Genomic DNA, 21,040 nt, shown 5'->3' with positions numbered 1-21,040 from the left:
ACTAAACTTTAGTTCATTTACATAACTTATCTTTAACATAACTTGAACAAAAATTTTACAAAAAATTAACTAAACTCATCTAATTAATTTAAAGTAACACTAACATAACTTTCCTTAACATTAACTTAACTTTAACATAACTTTTACTTTACTTTAATGCACCATTAACTTAAATTTAAAAACTTCAACTAAATTTTCACTAACTTTAACTAAATTTTAACTTACAATTTAACAAAAACGATTAACTTTAACTAAAAATAATTTAAATTTTTGAAAATTTTTCCTCAATTTTAACTTAACAAGAACTTCCAACAAGTATCAAGAAGTTTCAAGGAGGTCCATGAAATTATGAGATCTTTCAAAAAGTTGCAAGAAGTGGCAAGAACTTAAAAAAAAACTTCCATAAAGTTCTCTGGAAATATATTTTACCTAACTTTCACTGTACTTTAAGAAAACTTAAAAATAACATTAATCAATATTTAACTTCTCTTTACCTTCACATTATTGAAAATTAACTTTTGCCGTACACACCATCATATCTTTAAGATATATTAAACTTAACTTTATTTTATTAACTTAACTTAACTTTAAGTTTAACTCACCTTAAATTCAACCAAACATTATCCAAAATTTAACATCAACATAACTAGACTTAAACTAAACTTCCCAACTAACAATTTTAGGTGCAGATTACCATATTAACCATATTTAGCCTAAAATTGGTACACATAATAAATTCTACACATTCTTATCGACGAATTTATACGTAAAATTCCACAAGATTTTCATGTGGCCACACATAAACAGAATTCACACAGAGTTGCACATGAAATTTATGAGTCAAATGAATAGTATGTGTGACTACACATCGCTTTTATGTGTACACACATTGGGTATGTGTCCGACACATAGATATCATTTGTTGATCACATTGCAAAAAATCATGTGTGGAACATATAAAACAATGTTTAATTTTTATTATTATAATTACAAGATGTTAATAAGAACTTCCAAGAAGTTCCCAAGAACTTCCAAGAAGTTCCCAAGAACTTCCAAGAAGTTCCTAAGAACTTCCAAGAAGATTCCAAGAACTTCCAAGAAGATCCCAAGAACTTCCAAGAAGTTCCCAAGAACTTCCCAAATACTTCCAAGAAGATCCCAAGAGCTTCCAAGAAGATCCCAAGAACTTCCAAGGAGATCCCAAGAACTTCCAAGATCCCAATAACTTTCAAGAATATCCCAAGGAGATCCCAATAATTTCCAAGGAGATCCCAATAACTTCCAAGAAGATCCCAAGAACTTACAAGAAGATCCCAAGAACTTCCAAGAAGTTCCCAAGAACTTCCAAAAAGTTCCCAAGAACTTCTCAAGAACTTCTCAAATACTTCCAAGAAGATCCCAAGAACTTCCAAGAAGATCCCAAGAACTTCCAAGGAGATCCCAAGAACTTCCAAGAAGATCCCAAGGAGATCCCAATAACTTCCAAGAAGATCCCAATAACTTCCAAGAAGATCCCAAGAATTTCCAAGAAGATCCCAAGAACTTCCAAGGAGATCCAAAGAACTTCCAAGAAGATCCCAAGGAGATCCCAATAACTTCCAAGAAGATCCCAATAACTTCCAAGAAGATCCCAAGAACTTCCAAGAAGACCCCAAGAACTTCCAAGAAGATCCCAAGAACTTCCCAAGAACTTCCAAGAAGATCCCAATAACTTCCAAGAATATCCCAAGGAGATCCCAATAACTTCCAAGGAGATCCCAACAACTTCCAAGAAGATCCCAAGAACTTACAAGAAGATCCCAAAAACTTCCAAGAAGTTCCCAAGAACTTTCCAAATACTTCCAAGAAGATCCCAATAACTTCCAAGAAGATCCCAAGAACTTCCAAGAAGACCCCAAGGAGATCCCAATAACTTCCAAGAAGATCCCAAGAACTTCCAAGAAGATCCCAAGAACTTCCAAGAAGTTCCCAAGAACTTCGAAGAAGATCCCAATAACTTCCAAGAATATCCCAAGGAGATCCCAATAACTTCCAAGGAGATCCCAATAACTTCCAAGGAGATCCCTATAACTTCCAAGAAGATCCCAAGAACTTACAAGAAGATCCCAAAAACTTCCAAGAAGCTCCCAAGAACTTCCCAAATACTTCCAAGAAGTTCCCAATAACTTCCAAGAAGTTCCCAATAACTTCCAAGAAGTTCCCAATAACTTCCAAGAAGACCCCAAGGAGATCCCAATAACTTCCAAGAAGATCCCAAGAACTTCCAAGAAGATCCCAAGAACTTCCAAGAAGTTCCCAAGAACTTCCAAGAAGTTCCCAAGAACTTCGAAGAAGATCCCAATAACTTCCAAGAATATCCCAAGGAGATCCCAATAACTTCCAAGGAGATCCCAATAACTTCCAAGGAGATCCCAATAACTTCCAAGAAGATCCCAAGAACTTACAAGAAGATCCCAAGAACTGCCAAGAAGTTCCCAAGAACTTCCCAAATACTTCCAAGAAGATCCCAATAACTTCCAAGAAGATCCCAATAACTTCCAAGAAGATCCCAAGAACTTCCAAGAAGTTCCCAAGAACTTCCAAGTTCCGAAGAACATGCAAGAACTCCCTATCTTCCTGCTTCAATTTCCCAATCGCTCTCCCTTCCTCACAAAAAGAAACTTACATACTCAGTTCATTCACATCACTATAAACAATGGATGGAACAGTAATGATGTTCGGATCTAGCTTCATTGTCCTTATTGAGATCCGAGATCTGGCTTCGGTTCCCTATTTCCAACACGTATGCAGGTAGAAGTGCTGAAATCCTGCCGGGTGTCCTCTAAAACAAACATTTTGAAAAGTTATTTCACAGTGATCACTTAAAAAACACTTCATGTTCACAATAAGTATAATATTTACCCTCATTCAGCTTTCCATCGAGAGCTAATTCCTGCTCCACCTCCGTTAATTTTGAATTGTACTGGATCAGGCTGAAAAAAATGTCAACAAAAATTATCAACATTGCTTATTTTTTTGCATGCAGTATATTTACCATATTTACCTATTCTAATTCCATTTGCCGGCTTGTTTCTTCCGTTAATCGTGCCGATAAACTCCCGAGAGAACCATCCGAAGTTAATTTCGCGGCCAGATAAAAAATACGTGTACTAAACACGCACGAGATAAAAAAAATGGCTTCCCACGTAATCAGCCACCGCTAAAAAACGCAAAAAAAATCACAAAAAAATGGCTATGTTCCATCCGCCATTTGGTAGCCCGGCGCATGAAATTACTCTAGCGGGGCGAGTCGCCTTTCGTCCGGATCCCGGAGCGCCATTTGGTCGCCCGGCGGATGAAATTACTCTAGCGGGGCGAGTCGCCTTTCGTCCGCATCCCGGACAAAGGGCGAACGATCAGTTTTCAAGTCGCTCAATGTCAAATGACGTCACTTTTTCGCCGGCAATTAATCATGTTTTGTTGTTTTTGACATCATCCACATCCAGAGGGCCAGTCACTTCGAATGTATGGGAATGGTAGGAAACCATTTGAAAATGCATGGAAATTTTCAGTTTTTATTCATTATCCACTTTATGGGCAGTTTTAGATGCACAAAAATTGCACGAGTACATTACTATGGTGATAAGGTAAACACTCGTTTATTTGTTTCCTTCTGTGAAAGCATGTTTAGTCACAAATCGTGGATTTTCTGATATTCTCCATACTGCAAAAATGACTTTCCTACCACTGAAGGGGTGACATCTCTCGGATCTTCAGTATAGCTACTACTCAAATCATATAATTAATTCATGTGGGTAGTAGTGCTTAAGTCAAATAGGAATCTTTACACAAGTTTTTAGACAAATTTAGTTCGAGCCTCAACGTATGTTCTCAGTGCTTTTAATTTGAGCGACTGTCGTCTGCTTCAGCATCACGGTAAAATGAATCTTTTTTAACCGTATCGGTAGTATCGCTATTCATTGGAAGTGTTTGAAGACTCAATTAATTATATGATATGAGTAGTAGCTATTCTGAAGATCCGAGAGATGTCGCCCCTTCAGTGGTAGGAAAATCATTTTTGCAGTATGGAGAATATCAGAAAATCCACGATTTGTGACTTAATATGCTTTGACAGAAGGAAACAAATAAACGAGTGTTTACCTTATCACCATAGTAATGTACTCGTGCAATTTTCATGCATCTAAAACTGCCCATAAAGACGATAATGAATAAAAACTGAAAATTTTCATGCATTTCGAAATGGTTTCCTACCATTCCCATACATTCAAAGTAACTGGCCCTCTGGATGTGGATGATGTTAAAAACAACAAAACATGATTAATTTTTTACAAATCTGAGTGGAACAAAATATCGAGCAAAATATACCACATTGGAGAGTATATTCGAGGCTATATTCTACCACAGAGAACAGACGTCCAAGTTCGATCAGAAACTTGTGTAAAGTTAAGTGGAAACGTCGCCGTTACGTACCGCTAGCATCTTCTGATTTCCCCTTTAAATTTATCACTCTCGACCAATTGGGCGCTAGTATCGATAAATTATCTGTTGAAAATTGCCACTTGGCGCTACCAGCACTTAGTGTCTAGTGTAAGTTTTGCAACGACAGCGCCATCATGTTGTCAAAGAGGGTTTTTAAGTGGAGAAGTCGCCGTTAGTGGCGCTTAAGTCAAATAGGAATCTTTACACAAGTTTTTAGACAAATTTTGTTCGAGCCTCAATGTAGTATTACCACAGAGAACAGACGTTCAAGTTCGGTCAGAAACTTGTGTAAAATAAGTGGGAACGTCGCCGTTACGTGGTGTTAGCATCTCCTGATTTTCTCTATAAAATTTCCACTTTCGACCAATTTGGCGCTAGTATCGATAAATTATCTGTTGAAAATTGCCACTTGGCGCTACCAGCACTTAGTGTCTAGTGTAAGTTTTGCAACGACAGCGCCATCATGTTGTCAAAGAGGGTTTTTAAGTGGGGAAGTCGCCGTTAGTAGTGCTTAAGTCAAATAGGAATCTTTACACAAGTTTTTAGAGAAATTTTGTTCGAGCCTCCATGTCTGTTCTCTGTGCGCCAAGTGGAAATTTTCAACAGAAAATTTATCGATACTAGCGCCAAATTGGTCGAAAGTGGAAAATTTATAGAGGAAATCAGGAGATGCTAACACCACGTAACGGCGACGTTCCCACTTATTTTACACAAGTTTTTGACCGAACTTGAACGTCTGTTCTCTGTGCTTGGCGCTACTAGCACTTAGTGTCTAGTGTAATTTGTGCAACGCTAGCGCCATCATGTTGTCAAAGAGGGTTTTTAAGTGAGGAAGTCGACGTTAGTGGCGCTTAAGTCAAATAGGAATCTTTACACAAGTTATTAGAGAAATTTTGTTCGAGCCTCCATGTCTGTTCTCTGTGACCGTAGTTCCTCAATTTTCCTGCTGTTCTTCACTGAAATTTAGCAAATGGCGTGCGTCAATAAAGTAGGATGCAGCAAAGTTTGAAGTGTTTTTTACCCATTAATGAGTATAAAAATACACATTTTTTGACTGGTACTACATTCTTAAATTGTGTATTTTTTTACACATTTTAGGATCTCCAAATTTACACATTTTTTGACAGCTGCATATAAGTTTAAAAAATGTGTATTTTTTTTTACTCATTTATGTGTTTACGCTGGTTACCGTGTTAAAAACCCAATTGCAGCCATCACTGTAACTGGAAAGTACCCATTAGTGGGTGAAAAAGTGCCCATTTCGTAGTAAAGTAGATAAACTTATTTAATGGGTAAAACGTCTTTTATGGGTAAAGAGCTTGTACGTCAAATCATGGGGTACTTTTTTTTACCCATTTTTAAATAATAATTGGCTTCATAAAATGGGTACAAAGTACCCACTTTTGAAATCCTTAAGCCAGGATTTTTCTTTTAGAATTTGTATGATTTATGGATCATTGAACTCGTCATTGAAAGAGCCACAATGAATAGTTAAGAACACAAAACGTTATTTATATTTATATCTTTATTTCACCATTTTCCATCCATCTTTCCATCGTGCTCGCAAAGCTCTCCTGAAATCTCCTTGCTGATGCGGCTAGTTCTGTCCCTGCAAGTTTCAGATTACTTTTTAGATGTGGGCAGAAAGAAATAAAATAAGAAATACCTACTTTTCAAACGAGCAATTTCCATTCGACATCGTCAAGACACTTTGCGACTGAAGCGAGGATTGGAAGATATTATCTAAGTTGCTTTTCACCCATTAATGAGTAAAAAAAGTACTCATTATTCTTTCCCGAAGTGATCTGAGAAATGGGTAAAAGAGTACCCATTATTTGAAATTGAACTTCACCCATTATTTGACAGCCTCATATAGTCATCAAAAATGGGTCCTTTTTTACCCATTAATGGGTACATGGCAGTTGCAGTATGTATGGATTGATTTAGAATAGCGCACTCTAACATTATAGTACCCATTAAAGAGTACAATTCCACCCATTTTGAAGTAAAGTAGGTTAACCCATTAAATTGGTAAAAAATTACCCATTAATGAGTAATGTTTACCCACCAATGGGTAAAAATTACACATTCATGGGTATTAGTTACTCACAAATAGGTATTTTTACACATTAAATTTGTTAACCTACTTTATTTCAAAATGGATGAAATTGTACCCATTAATGGGTAATTTCCAGTTACAGTGTATCTGGACGGTTTTGATAACCGCTTGAAAGTGACAGCATGGCTGACAGCTTGCAGACAGTTTGACTAAATTGGCGTTGACGGCGACTCTGTAGCTCTTTACTCCTATGAGAAAATCCATAAGCAAACGTCAGACTGTGCGTGAAACATGGCGGACTTCGTACTATCCTTTCACTCCATCGAAAATTCCCATAAGAAACTGTCTACATTTGCTGGAAGAGCAAATTTTTCGACAGTGCCGTCAACGCCAATTGAATGAAAATGCAACCGCGACGAACGAACACAACGAATTTCATTTTTCATTGGTTCATTGGTAGTCAGTCTGTCTGTGTGAAAGTATGGAGGCAGAGTAAGAAAAGTTAATTCTGTATAGAATTTTTATTTTTGGAAAAATAACGCCTTATAAAAGTGTATCTTTACTGTGCATCAAGATGTCGAGGAAAAATAGAAATAAGTGGAATGTGAAAATTCGCTTCTAGGCGGATCATTTTGAGACTTGAAAAATAATAGGCAGGCGCGACAAGGCAAGTCGAAAAAAAGCAAAGCGTATATTTTTTTTTCGTGGAGGCTCTCCGTCTGACTTATTGTACACTTGTTCGTTGAGTTCGTCAGTGTGAGTATCTCGCTAGTTGCCACCAGAGCTTGTGTCTGTGCAAATCGCTGTACAAAGCAAAAGAACGTACTAAATGGTGGCTTTTGCATAGTGAAGGAAAAGCGGAATAATCAAGTTAAATTTTATTCTAGCTGGACAAATTTATGATTAGATCAGATCCGGAAATCATGGTTAAAGGTAAGTAGCAATCCGGATGCTTTCACACTCCTTATTCGGGATATATGTAGAACATATTTTTGCTATTAGGCATTTTGTTTGGTTATGATTGAATTATGAGAATAATGTATTTTCAATATCTCGTGCGAGTAAAAAAAGAAAGTTGCTTGTATTGTAATTCAAAACAATGATTGGCTGAAACTCTACTTTGAGAATCTAATATTTGTAAATAGCTAAAATGATTTACTATCAAATTTGTAGTCTACTTCATTTTTATTTCTGGTTTAATCTTAACTTGGCGCTAAGTCGAAAATATGGACGATGTAGAAAATTGTGCTACATATCACTCACACATTGCAAAACGGGAAAAGCGCTGAAAAAAACAAGGATGATTAAAATAAGTAGCATGAGTAGTGCATCAAATCAAAGCGTTCAATCTTACCCAGTGACTGAGTAAATTTGTATTTCTATCTTTTTACACGCTAGGAAGCACTGCGTTGTCCAAACAAAGTATTAAAATTATAAGGCCGCTGCCATGCTGATGCGAAAAGCGAAGCGTTGCGTTGCGCGTGAAAATATTATGGTTTATTAAATACTAGCTGAACCCCGTGCGAGCGTTGCTACGCTTGCAACTAAATTGTATGGCAGCACCCCCCCCCCCCCTCCCCACCCACCCCCTTACAGAGAGGGAAGGATCTCGAACCATCGAAGCCTGCATTAAATTTTTCACTCTGATCGGTTCAGTTTAGTTTAGTTTAAATGATCTTTATTTCAGTTTAACTTGGACGATTACCATATAATTTTTTTTTTACTAAGTGATTTAATTGCTTTCTTCATCTTTAGGTATGGGCAAAATTCAAAATTTGTTTTACAGAATTAGTCCTAGACTTAGTACACGGTCGACCACCTTGGTGGGATTGGTTTGTTTTGTTTTTAGAATTTGAAGAGAAACTACTTAAAACTAACCTACTCTACTATATACACTTAACCTACTATGTACAAATTGCTTATTAAAGCATGTTCAGAAAGATTGCATTTTTGAATAAATTTGGTTGTCATATCATCAATTTTGGAATCTACTTTGGGAATTTCTGCCTCTTGATGGAGGTCTGCTATTCTTGTGTCGAATGGACGATCTAGGATCATCCTCAACACTCTATTCTGTGCAACCTGGATTTTGTTCCTGTGGGTCTGAGCGCACGATTCTCACACCGGGGCGGCATAGAAGATTGCGGGGGCTATGATCTGTTTGTAAACAGCCAGTTTGTTTTGCCTTGAGAGGCGGGATCTGCGGCAAATGAGCGGATACAAACACCTAACCAAGGCGGAGCACTTAACTAGGGTTTTCTCTATGTGCGAGCGGAACAGGAGCTTCTCATCGAACAACATCCCGAGATAAGTAACATCAGTGGACCACTCGACCCTTGTACCATCCATTATTACGGTACAGGAGGGAGACGGTTTAAGTTTTGGTGATTGTCTGTGAAGGAACATGATCGCTTGGGTTTTCGAGGCGTTGATTTTGATTTTCCACGTGGTGGCATAATCAGTAAAGGTGTCAAGGCATCGTTGGAGCTTGTTCGTAATTTCACGAGGCATCCTACCCTTGACGGCTATCGCGGTGTCATCTGCGAACAGAAAGAACACGCAACCGTCTCCTAGAGGAGGGATGTCCGACGTGTAGATGCTGTAAAGCAGTGGTCCCAGCAGACTCCCTTGCGGAACACCTGCTGGGATCGGAAATTGTCCCGAAAGGGAACTATTCAACGACACCCTGAACGACCTTTGCTGGAGATAGTTACGGGTGATTTTCACAAGGTATGGTGGAAAGTTGGAGTTACAAAGCTTGTATATAAGTCCGTCGTGCCAGACATTGTCAAACGCCTTTTCGACGTCTAACAAGGCCATGGCTGTGGACTTGGATACAGCTTTGTTACTTCGGATGTTATTCATCACCCGCACTAGCTGATGATTGGTGGAATGCCCCTTGCGGAACCCGAACTGTTCCGGAAGAAGAATGTCATGTTCCTCCACAAACTTGTTTAGTCGGCTGAGGATCAATTTTTCGAACAGCTTGCTCAGCGCTGAGAGCAGGCTAATCGGTCTGTAGCTTGACGGTAGTGAAGGGTCTTTCCCAGGTTTGCGGATCGGGATGATTTTTGCCACCTTCCAGATGCTTGGAAAGTAGTGCAGCTCCAAGCATCTGTTGAGGATGGCAGCCAGCAGCGAGTGGACCCTCGGGCTGAGATTTTTCAACGCTAGGTTGAATATTCCGTCAAACCCGGGAGCCTTCATGTTTTTACTATATTTCAGCGCTGAGCAAATTTGTTCCTCTATAATCCGTTCTTCTGGAGGTACGGCACAAGGGGAGGTATCTAACGTCTGGACGCACTGCACAACCTGGTTCTCGAGTGGACTTGGGATTGTAGAGCCAAGCAAATGCGACTGGGCAATGTGCTCCCCAATTGCATTGGCCTTCTCTTCGTTGGTGATAAGCCGTTCGTCATTGACTCTAAGTGGTGGAATGGGCTTGGGGTGAGACTTCAGCACCTTGGCAACCTTCCAGAATGGTCTGGAACGGTCGTCCAGGTTCTGAACGAGCCGCCCGAAACTCTCGTTCCGGATTGAGATCATTCTGGAAGCGATCTGCCGATTCAGATCGACCATTTCGCATTTACACTGCAGATCCCCAGTCCGCTGAAACTGGCGTCTACGAACATTTCTGAGCCGAATCAAGAGTTTGGTGTGGGAATCAATTGCTTGAAACTTACCCCTCACAGGAACTCGTCGAACGCACTCTTCGTCAGCCATGGATATGGCTTGATGGAGACCCTCCAGGGCCCGGTCGATGTCCTCCACTGTGTCGAGCGGTGGGTTGTCGTCGATGTGGCGGTCGACCACGCGTCGAAACTGGACCCAGTTGACTCGATGGTAGTCCTTCCGCTGGCACGGTGCAGGGGCCACGTTGTAGCCCAGCTCGGTCAGCACCGGTTGGTGGTTCGAACTCAGGTCGTTGACGGCAACCGGCTTGGCTAATCTGGTGTTTGCCAAGAACAGGTCCAGCGTCGATGGGTTGCCCGTCGGTGATGTGAAGGTTGGTTCGTCCGGAAACCAGACGGAATAGAGACCATGCTGGGAATGGTCGAATAGCAGGCGGCCGTTCTGGTTCTGCTGGTAGTTCCGCCAGGCCTCGTGCCGGGCGTTCAGGTCCCCTCCGATTACGAAGCGGGCATTGGTGCGGGTTATGATGGCAAGGTCGTTCTTGAACTGCTGTGCTGTACCATTGCTAACGGTACATTGCCGGGGGCAGTAGACAACGATGAACCGGACGTTTCCGGTCGATGTTTCCACCTCAACGCCGACGGCCTCGATGATGGAAGTGCGGTAGTGGGGTAGGGTGCAGTACTTGATGCCTTTCTTGATGATGACCGCGACACCGCCCCCCCTGGAGCTGGTGCGATCAAGCCGGACAATGCTGTGGTCGGGCAGCCAGAAGCTGTCACCGGTCTTGAGGTGGGTCTCGGTGAGAAGGCCCACGTCGATGTCGTGCTTGCGGAGGAAGTCTGCAAGCTCAATGTTTTTCGCCCCTACGGAGCGAGCGTTCCAGTTGGCAATCTTTATGGGTTCACGGTCCATAATTAGCGACGAAGGAGATGATAGCTTGGAGCTGTTGTGTTCTTGTTGCGCAGGTGCGCTTGATGATGATGGCCTGGGCCAACAGTGTGACGATCTCATCCGTTGACAGCGGAGAATCGTCTGTAGCTTCACCGGTTGTACCGGCCAATCCCGGAGCAGGGGGATCCGTCGATGGCCCGGAGGCTTGACCGGGTACTGCAGCGGCAGCCAACTGGGCAGCAGCCAACTGTTGGTTGAGCGGGAGCGGCGGCAACACTGGAATTAGCCGTGATTGGACCGGTGATAACGGAGGAAAGTTCTGCGCGTTGTTTTCTGGAACCTTCTTGCGACCGGGCTGGCTGTTGGACGAGGCTTTCTTCCGGATCTCGGCGTATTCGGCCCGCTTCGGACAGGCCTTACTCGTGGCCTTGTGGGCGGCACCGCAGTTGGCGCATGTGGGAGTGGCTTCCTCGATGCTGTCGCAGTTGTCGATCTTGTGGTTTTTGCCGCATTTGATGCAGCGGCTGGCCATGCGGCAATTCCTGGTGCCGTGCCCGAACAATAGGCAGTTCGAGCACTGAGTGACGCCACGGTGGGTCGGCTTATACCGCTCCCACTTCACTACGATGTGGAACAGTGTGCGTGTCGTCTGGAGATCCTTCACGGTTGTGGAGTTCTTCTCCAGATGGACCAGGTAGAGCTGGTCACGATACTTGATGACCTTGCTGCGGGTCATCTTGTGGACTTCGACCGGCTTGAGGCCGTTCGCCTTAATCGCGTCCATTAAGGTGGTGGTGTCCATGTCGTGGAGCCCGCGCAGCACCACTTTCAGCGGCTTGGTGGCCTCGATGTCGTGGGAGAAGTACTCCAGCTTCATCCTGTCCAAGAGGGCCTGAACTGCGTTGAAGTGTTTTTCGGCCGGGACCATCAGTTTGTAGCCTTCCGTGCACCGTTGAATGGTGCAGCGAAGGCCCTGCTTAATGTAGAAATCCAGCTGCTCCCATAGCCCGGGAGGGAAGCCCTTCACATAGAAGGGTGGCAACTTAACTTTTTTCGGCACCGTCTCAGGGTCCGACTGCGGCTGGGCTCCGTTCTGCAGGGCCGAGAACGGATTGTTGCTCAGCAGCTTTTTTGCTGCTGATGCGGTGGCGCTGCTGTCTTCAGGTCTGGGTCGTTTAGTTCCGGGAGGCCCCGGCTGCGGGTCCGCAACGCCTGTCGGGATGGGCAATGGGGTTTTCTTCTGCTTCTTCTGGGCTGGCTCGGTGGTCGCGCCGTCTCCTGGGAGAGTCTGTTTTCCCGGTAAACCGGCACTCGCGTTACCGCGCGATTTCTTACCCATGGCTGGGTCAGCGAGAGCGTCACTACACAACGCGGAGCTAATTCGACTTGCGAACGAACGAACGAAACTAGAGAGAATTCAAATCGACTGAACTGCTCAACAGTCTGGCAGCGAATGAGCTGATCGGTTCAGCAGTTTCCGAGCCTATAAGGGTCACACAGGCAGACAGAAATTCATTTTTATACATATATATTATCGGTACAGCCTGGGGGCATCCCACTCCCCTACAATTAAAGAGCATTTAATAACTGTACAGTCAGCCTAGTGTTTTCATCATATGGAACTGTTCCATATTTGTCGAAGAATGTATGTTGTTGTTGACTGTATGTATTATGAAATAAAAGCTGAACACAATGAAACTGTTTATTCTCATGACTACTTAAAATTTAACAGACTAATCATACTTTACCGAACCACCGAATCTATAAATAAAAATAATTAGAAAATTACAATATGATTTTTAAAACGATACAACGAAAAATGGAAAATGGAGCATTTTTGTAAGGTTATCGTTTAGCCCATTAACCCATTTAATAAGAATGCTCCCAATATCGCCACATTTTTATAATCTGTACATAAATCATTGTAACTATTCACTAGAAGCTACACAGCACAAAAAAAAAATGTAATATCGATCAACGTAATTCAAGCTGATGTATGAAATAATGATGTAATAGCAAAAAGAAGATACAATATTACATCAATGGATGCAATTATGTTCGCAAAATCGATGTACATCGTACAACGTAATATTACCCAACCGGCGGAATGACCTCTGTGCAGCTGTTTGGATGTAATATTCAACAACTTCCATTAAGTACGTCCCGCTCTTAGGGGGGAGGGGGATTTGCAAATATGTGACAAGCAATGCATTAGGTATTGATACAACGTGACGAATGAGAAGAGGGTACACTTTCGCGAGGAGTACTTAATGCATGCTCTACACCTCAATGGTTCTTTCCTTGATTTGTTTTCCGTCGATCTTGTTTTCCGTGCTGAGCACCAATGCTACCGACGCCAGGAAGGCAGCTCCCACACCTGGACTCTACCTATCGACCCATCAACTCATGAACCGGGGACCAAAGGCTTTACTTCCCTTCCGAAGGAAGGCGTGATCAACTCACTCAATGGTTCCAATTGTATTGGTTTCTTTAGGGTAAAATAATCGGTTTTCTTCAAACTAAACCTGTAGGACCATAATGTACACATAGGAATGTTCAAAGTAAGCGTCTGTAAGTAAAATATCAGGTGACTTGAATGTTATGATAGTCAATTTAATAACCGTTTTAAGTTTTGTTCAAACCGATTTTTCGATTTTAACTTGTCCAACTTGGCGACCTTTATGAGCTTCAAGTAGAAGGGCATCGTATGGGGGAAAATCTATGGGAATGTTGTTCATTTCTGTAGCCTAAAATGGTACGGAAGCTATGCTATGAGACTGGGCTCTCCGGATGCCACAAGTTCCGATTCAGCTCCCATCATCATCGACATCATTTAATGTCCGTAGTCATTTTCACAGGATCAAGATCCTAGTGGATTAAAATCTCGGTGAAAACTATACTTTATAACACGATAGTCATTTCCAGATCTGTATTTTGAACGATACATTTAAACGATAAATAGTCGAAATGTTCCAATGGCCATCAGTATAGCTTCCTCTTAAGACTGGATCAACGAGTCACGTACGATACGGTCAGTGGCGTGTAGTTAATTCTATTAATATTGAAACTCACAACTGTTTGACACCGGGAGCTTCTGTGCCGTTCCTGAAGGGGACGTGTCTGCATCCCTGACTGTTGGTCTAAGCCAGTCGGCAGTTGTTGGGGTGGGCACCAAAGGCCTCTTTTGCTCCCGGGTCTCCGGGCGTTGATGAGGTAGGGAGAGTTTTCGGAATTATGAGAAGCTTGACAAAAAGGGTCAATTTAGGCTTTAATTTAATGGTTTTATTGATCCAATGGTGGGCGGGAGGTGAAACACTTACGCTGCTGCAATAGAGAAACCGGCCGCTGTCGATGTCAAGCTACCGATCCTCGTGGCTATCGGCGGCTGTAGTGTGGACTGATCCCAGATCCTGGGAGACCACGGACGTTAGCTGTCCCAGAGGTTGAAATCTCGGTCTCCGAAAGACACAGTATCACCACTCTTCACACACTACCTTGCACTCTAACAACGTGACTCACGTCTCTGAATCCTATCCAATCTTCACCAGATCCACTCTGTTCCACAGCTCCAGACTCACTGATCTTCTCGCCTCTTCATCGTAGCTCATCCACCACCCAGCAACTCCCTTTCCATCTTCCGGTGTTCTATCGTGTCCCTCTTCATTATGGGAGTCCAATCGCCACCCACCACGAAACGTATAGATGATTGGCTATCGACTACAAATTGACCGTTAACTTTCTGAGCAAACTGAACACAGTTTCTTTTCCTATCGTCTCAAAATTATACGCAACAAAAAACTGTTACCGTTCGGTAACAATATAAAAAAATGTTAAATGTACTCAAAATCAGATAAGATTTGAATCCACACGTCAGATAAATAAACAATTGAAATTTGTCTATAGACTATATAGCAATGCACAGTGGTTGAAATCGTCGTTTTAATAACATCTTTATTTTGATATTTAGGGCTATGGTGTCTTCTAAGAAGTTTACCAGTAAATGTATGCGCTTCTTTTGGGCTTTTCAGCACAAGGATTAGTCCCCCTTAAAGTGAGATAGAAAATTTATTTTTTCAATTTTACAATATACAGGGTTGGTGTCTTCACAAAAGTTCGAGGAATGATGCTTTTGAATAACTTTGTCGAAGACACCTAAACCGTAACTTGCTCACTTTTGGAGATATGTTACGTTATTTGTCGACAACCCCTTAAAAGTGGTTTTTTAATCATAACTTTTTTATTATAACTTTTTCGACTTTGACATGTTCTAAAAAGTGGTTTTTTAATCATAACTTTTTTATTATAACTTTTTTGACTTTGAGATGTTCTAAAAAGTTATAGACAACGCTAAAATACAAAACTTTGTCGAATATAGCAACCCTGTAGTTTTTCAAATTAAAAAGTTATTAAGGTTTTTCTTGTTTTTTTGGCCATTTTTTATGTACTTGAAAATGGTGTAAGTTATCAACCATGCATGTAAAACTACAAGTAATTTACTTTAAGGTGATGGCAAAACTCTAAGACTGTAAGCGACTGTAAGGTATGTTTAGTGTAAGTGCATTCAATCATTTTTGGTAAAAAATACGTACGCACATTTCATAATTTTTCGTTTTCTTCTATTCTGTTGACAATCAAAAACTCCTGGATTCAAATATTTCGCAATCTATCTATCATTCTCGCTGTCATTCTCGTTATCATCCTCGTTGTCATTCTTGCTGTCATGATGAAAATTCTTCAGAAGACTTTTTGCGTCCTCTGAAAACGATTTTTCCAATTTTTTGGCCATCCACGAATGCTTGTGATCAAAGGATCAGATGACACAAGAAGCATATTGATGAGATCTCGATTCGTGGCTAGTCTCGAAACTTTTCGAGTGTTGAATTCACGTTACCTGTTTGTCGGATAAACATTGGTAATAAAATGCACATACATAAAATGTTTGTATTTATCTACCTTTTCCATAAAATGGTTGATTATGGAAGACCCATGAACAAGGACTTTATGAACGTTTACTGGTAAATAATACCACGGGTATAAGGTGACTAATAAGCGTGCTGTCTCAATGCAATATTTGTCAAACGTTACTGTATCGATTTCATAACCTGATCCTATGGATTGAAGAATAGAACCACAGCGTTGGATGGTTATATGATCGAGTCCAGTGATCTCCGCTACCTTTTCAGCATTTGCAAAAAAATTACGAGCAAGGTTTCCGTTATTGGATGTTTTGGATCCACCAGGTCGTGGTTGATCTACATTCATCCCCATTTCCACCTTCAATCGCTTCTGAATTTTCTTTTTACGTTCTAGCATTTTCTGCTTATCTTCGCCCCGTGACTGCCATTTCTTCGTTTCAAGTTTATATGCGACATGGATAAAATATTCAAAAAATCTTATCCACGCGTGCAGTGGCAATAATCCGTACTGGAATGCTGACTCAGCTTCTTTTAGTTGTCGAACTCTATTAATGTCGTTCATATCGGTCGGTTTCGCTAAGCAAATAAAACACCTTTGTGACGATTTTGTGCCTGTTAGCGCAGAACATATCTTCCCGTCTACCATAGTTAGTAACATGCAATACTGAATACGCATGTCACGTCCGTATTTCATGATTTTAGTTGGCAATAGCTTCTCAATTTGTTGTTCAATATAGTTTTTTCTCTAGAACAGCAAGTTCAGTAGTTTCAGAAATCATTTGTATTCTTATCGGCCGGCATTACAAAAAAAAAATACAAAAACTAGTGAGGTGATGAATATGTTCGCTTCACTTTTTGAACCATCGTCATTTTCAAATCTTTGGTTGTACTTCGGATTTCCAGAGCTGCCATCCATCCCCCACTTAACCGTCAATTTGATGTCTAGAAGCTCCTCATCTGAATAGTTGTCCAAATTTTCCTCATTAGCATCAATGATTCGTTCCTATGTATGGTCCAACAATTGTTGCAATTTGACTTCCACACACGTGTCACTGACTGCTATATAGTCCTCATCGGGATAGCATCTTTTTTTGGCTTCTAGGATGCGATTATATGGTGGATATATATTTGCGTTTAGATCTTTCGCTCCCGATTGAATTTTTATGTACTGTGCCTTAGATAACTTTGCATCTATTAATAATGCCAAAGCTTTAGCATCACTGTACTCATACAATGGATGATTTGATGATTTTTCCCATGATTTAGCAATCCTTCTTGCCCGCGATGGACTTGTCTGCGTAGCCTCTTTAAGAATGTCAGCAGCATGTTTTTTTCCTGATTCGTGAAGCTTTATTTGCGTTGCAAACACAAGTTTTCCACTGGATGATTTTCACGAATGGCCGCTGTTTTTCTTCTCTTTGTTGATTCACTGCATTTGTCGAAAGGAATTGGTTTACGACCGATTTGGGCACTTGTTGATGATGAAGGAAGCATGTTCAGGATACTTGCAGGAAGCTTAAACGGTTTATGGAAAAATTCAACATGGCTATGCAACACCTTGCATGCTGAACGGTTATATTTAAGCCACAGTTTTTGAAAAGCATCACAAGTAACTTTTGTGTACTTTGCAACCTCCACAGCAACTTCCGGCATAATGTCGAAATCAATCAAATAATATTTGAGCACCTCTTTGAACACGCTGTGATTTTTGATTGGTAAATATCTTTCTGCTGCTTTCCATATTGAAAACAGATGTCGTTTTTCTATTTCAACTAAAGGAATAAAAATTTATTCAAAAATGTTTTATCACATAACTTTCACAAAAAATGCAGTAAAGTTAAAAAAAAACGTACCTGTGGAAGCCATTTGTGTGTGGTCAATAATTCAAGCTTGAAAACTAAACCACTAGATACACAAACGAACACTGTCACCACGACAACCATATCAATATTATACATGTAGGCATGATCTCACTTACACATATTAAAAAAAAATGAAGTAACACTGGGTACGTGGTTGAGATTGACTATAATATGATTAATTGCTTTTACACTAAACATACCTTACAGTCTTAGAGTTTTGCCATCATCTTAAAGTAAATTACTTGTAGTTTCACATGCATGGTTGACAACTTGCACCATTTTGCACCACATTGAGTTACAAGTACATAAAAAATGACAAAAAAAAACAAGAAAAACCTTAATAACTTTTTAATTCGAAAAACTACAGGGTTGCTATATTCGGCAAAGTTTTGTATTTTAGCGTTGTCTATAACTTTTTAGGATACATTTATTCAACATCTCAAAGTCGAATTATGATGAAAAAACCACTTTTAAGGGATTGTCGACAAATAACGTAACATATCTCCAGAAGTGAGCAAGTTACGGTTTAGGTGTCTGGACAAAGTTATTCAAAAACATGATTCCTCAAACTTTTGTGAAGACACCAAAAAAAAAACAAATTTTCTATCTCACTTTAAGGGGGATTAATCCTTGTGCTGAAAAGCCCAAAAGAAGCGCATACATTTACTGATAAACTTCTCAGAAGACACCATAGCCCTAAATATCAAAATAAAGATGTTATTAATTAAGCGCGCAAAAACGACGATTTCAACCAGTGTGCAATGGAGCAAACAAACCATCGCTAGATATTTCTTAAGTATTTATAAATATTCCCAATATTCGATAGAAATACAAAGTTTAGAGTGGGATGCCCCTAGGGTACAGTTGAAAACCGGAATAACCCACTAACTGTTTGTTGAAAATGGTGTCGGAAGTAGTGCGCTGTATAGCGCATCATTGTGCGATTACAGCGCACTACTCGCTATTTGCAAACAACCCAAATTTGAGTAAGAGGTCCGTCAAAAGTAGGGCTACCTAAAAATGAGTAAACAAAGCTGGGTCTGACAAGAGGACGAGTATGGACAACATCTACCTGAATCCGAACGAATTTGTTCATTGGCCATCTTGTCAGCTCCAACTTTGTTTATTCAATTTTGGGTAGCCCTACTTTTGGCAGATATGAATAAATCGTACTCAAGCAGCCCAGTGGCAGGCGCGTAGGCAACAGCACAGCAAAATAAAGGATTTGAGCCCGAGACATGCTGCCTACTGTCAAACGCTGCTGTTGGTATAGGCCTTGTCACTGGCCTGTACTCGAGGCACTATTGGAATTTTGCATTTTTCTCAACAAAAATATTCCTGAACACTAGCGGAATCTTTGCAAAAATTATACAGAATTAAATTTTTCAAATATAGATAAAGTTTTAGAGCATCTCAGATGAATCAATTTATCAGGAATAGTGAAAAAGTGTTCCGCTTCCAATGTTCACGGCAAAATTGTCTGCTCACAACACTCTTTTTGACTTTCTATATTCACCAACAGAGGTTGAATCGATCGCTTAGTTTCTATTAAAAAGGTGTACACTAAAAAAATATTGAAATTTAAATAGTATAAAAGTTACGCTAAATCGCAACTCTACGTACAGACGTAAAGGTCGGTATAAAGTGAGAGAATGCAAACTTAGTATCCAGCTTTCCATGCTCGGTAATGGCGGCCTGTTTGTATGAATAAATGTATCCTTCACTGTGCTTTTTGACACTAACTGGAGGGCGTATGTTGTTCCATTTTCTTCTGTTCATGGGAGAGGGAAAGGGAGGGGTCAAAATCCGAACCTCCAGATAGCACAGTTAAGGATACATTTATTCATACAAACAGGCCGCCATTACCGAGCACGGGAAGCTTGATAAAAATGACAAACAGACATAACACATTGAATATTTCTCAATGTAAAACATCGTCGCTAAAACATTACCGCCATCTGTTGAGTACACTGTGATGGGTAGTACGCTGAACAGATGGCGGTAGCGTGTAAACGTCAAACGCAAGGGAATTGACTATGCGCGCCACAGATGGCGGTACTACCAACTACGATACTTATAAATTGACCGTTAAATGCTTGTTCGATGAACAACTTGCGAGTGTTATGTCTGTTTGCCTGTGGTATAAAATCGAAATATACTTACACGCTAATTCGAAAGTACCCATTAAATTAGTACCTTTTACTCTTTTTTGAATTTGTTCCAAGCTGTCAAAAATGGGTATTTTCAGAAAAATAAAAGTGGGTACTTTTTATTCACTTTTGAAAACATCTTCCATAAAAAATGGGTGTTCGCGATGTGTCACATGATTCTATAACATTCCCCAGAATTCCATTCCTAATGTAGTTTTCGTTTTTGCGGTGTAGCACCGGTGTAGTGTAAGCAGGAATAAGCACGAGTCTTTGACAGCTCAACATCATTTGTTTGTAAACAAAGGTGCATCCTATATCTACACCCTAAAATATTTCGGTGTACGGCAGTGTAGCACCGATGTAGCTACACCGCAAAAACGAAAACGACATAAGAATGCAACATTCCCCAGAAAAGTATTCCCCAGAATGTACCATTCCTCACAAAAGCATTCCCCAGAATGTACCATTCCCCAGAAAAGATGATGAAATTAGTAATTTATTACTTTTTTTTTTGGCCATTTGATATTATATTTCAGTGTTATATTACAGAACAGCTTAATATACACATTTGATTTAAAATATTTTTCATGATAAAACTCTCTGATTAGTTTCACTTTACTACTGATGATACACTACGTTGACTTTTATGGAACTATGTATTCATCAATTCCAAACCATTTTATAACTCTTTAGAAAATAACAACCTGCAACACTTCGTTCATCATTTAAAAAGTTAAATGGTCTATTATGCAATCCAATTCAACCAGTCGGAAACTGTTAAACCTTATCGAATAATTGTTCGACCTGAGTTGAATAATTTCTCGTGATGGATTAAAAAATTGGTGCATGGAACGTTGAACTACCAATTAATCATGTTTTGTTGTTTTTGACATCATCCACATCCAGAGGGCCATTCACTTTCGAATGTATGCGAATGGTAGGAAAACATTTGGAAATGCACAAAAATTGCACGAGTACACACTTAGAAAAAATTACCGACTTCGGTAATTCATTTACCGAATTCTCAACAGCTGAACGGTCGGTAAT

General features: G+C 40.4%; 1 protein-coding gene across 2 annotated transcripts in view; it reads left to right on the top strand.

The window, feature by feature from the left end:
• Positions 1-7,012: 7,012 nt before the first annotated feature.
• LOC135711856 (histone-lysine N-methyltransferase Set8-like) overlaps positions 7,013-21,040 on the top strand; it is a 29,464-nt gene continuing 15,436 nt past the window's right edge. Inside the window, exons 1-2 of one of the 2 annotated variants that reach the window (XM_065234865.1) lie at positions 7,013-7,294; positions 7,426-7,471. In XM_065234865.1, coding sequence (XP_065090937.1) covers positions 7,438-7,471 — 34 coding nt within the window. In that variant the 5' untranslated portion in view covers positions 7,013-7,294; positions 7,426-7,437. Of the gene's footprint in view, positions 7,295-7,315; positions 7,472-21,040 lie in introns of those variants that run through there. The other variant, XM_065234927.1, reaches the window with a different exon arrangement.

The sequence above is a fragment of the Ochlerotatus camptorhynchus genome, unplaced genomic scaffold (assembly GCF_037179485.1).
Source record: "Ochlerotatus camptorhynchus isolate MF236.1 unplaced genomic scaffold, CSIRO-AGI_Acam_v1.1 ptg000003l, whole genome shotgun sequence".
Classification (NCBI taxonomy): Eukaryota; Metazoa; Arthropoda; class Insecta; order Diptera; family Culicidae; genus Ochlerotatus; species Ochlerotatus camptorhynchus.
This window is presented reverse-complemented; position numbering and strand designations above follow the sequence as displayed.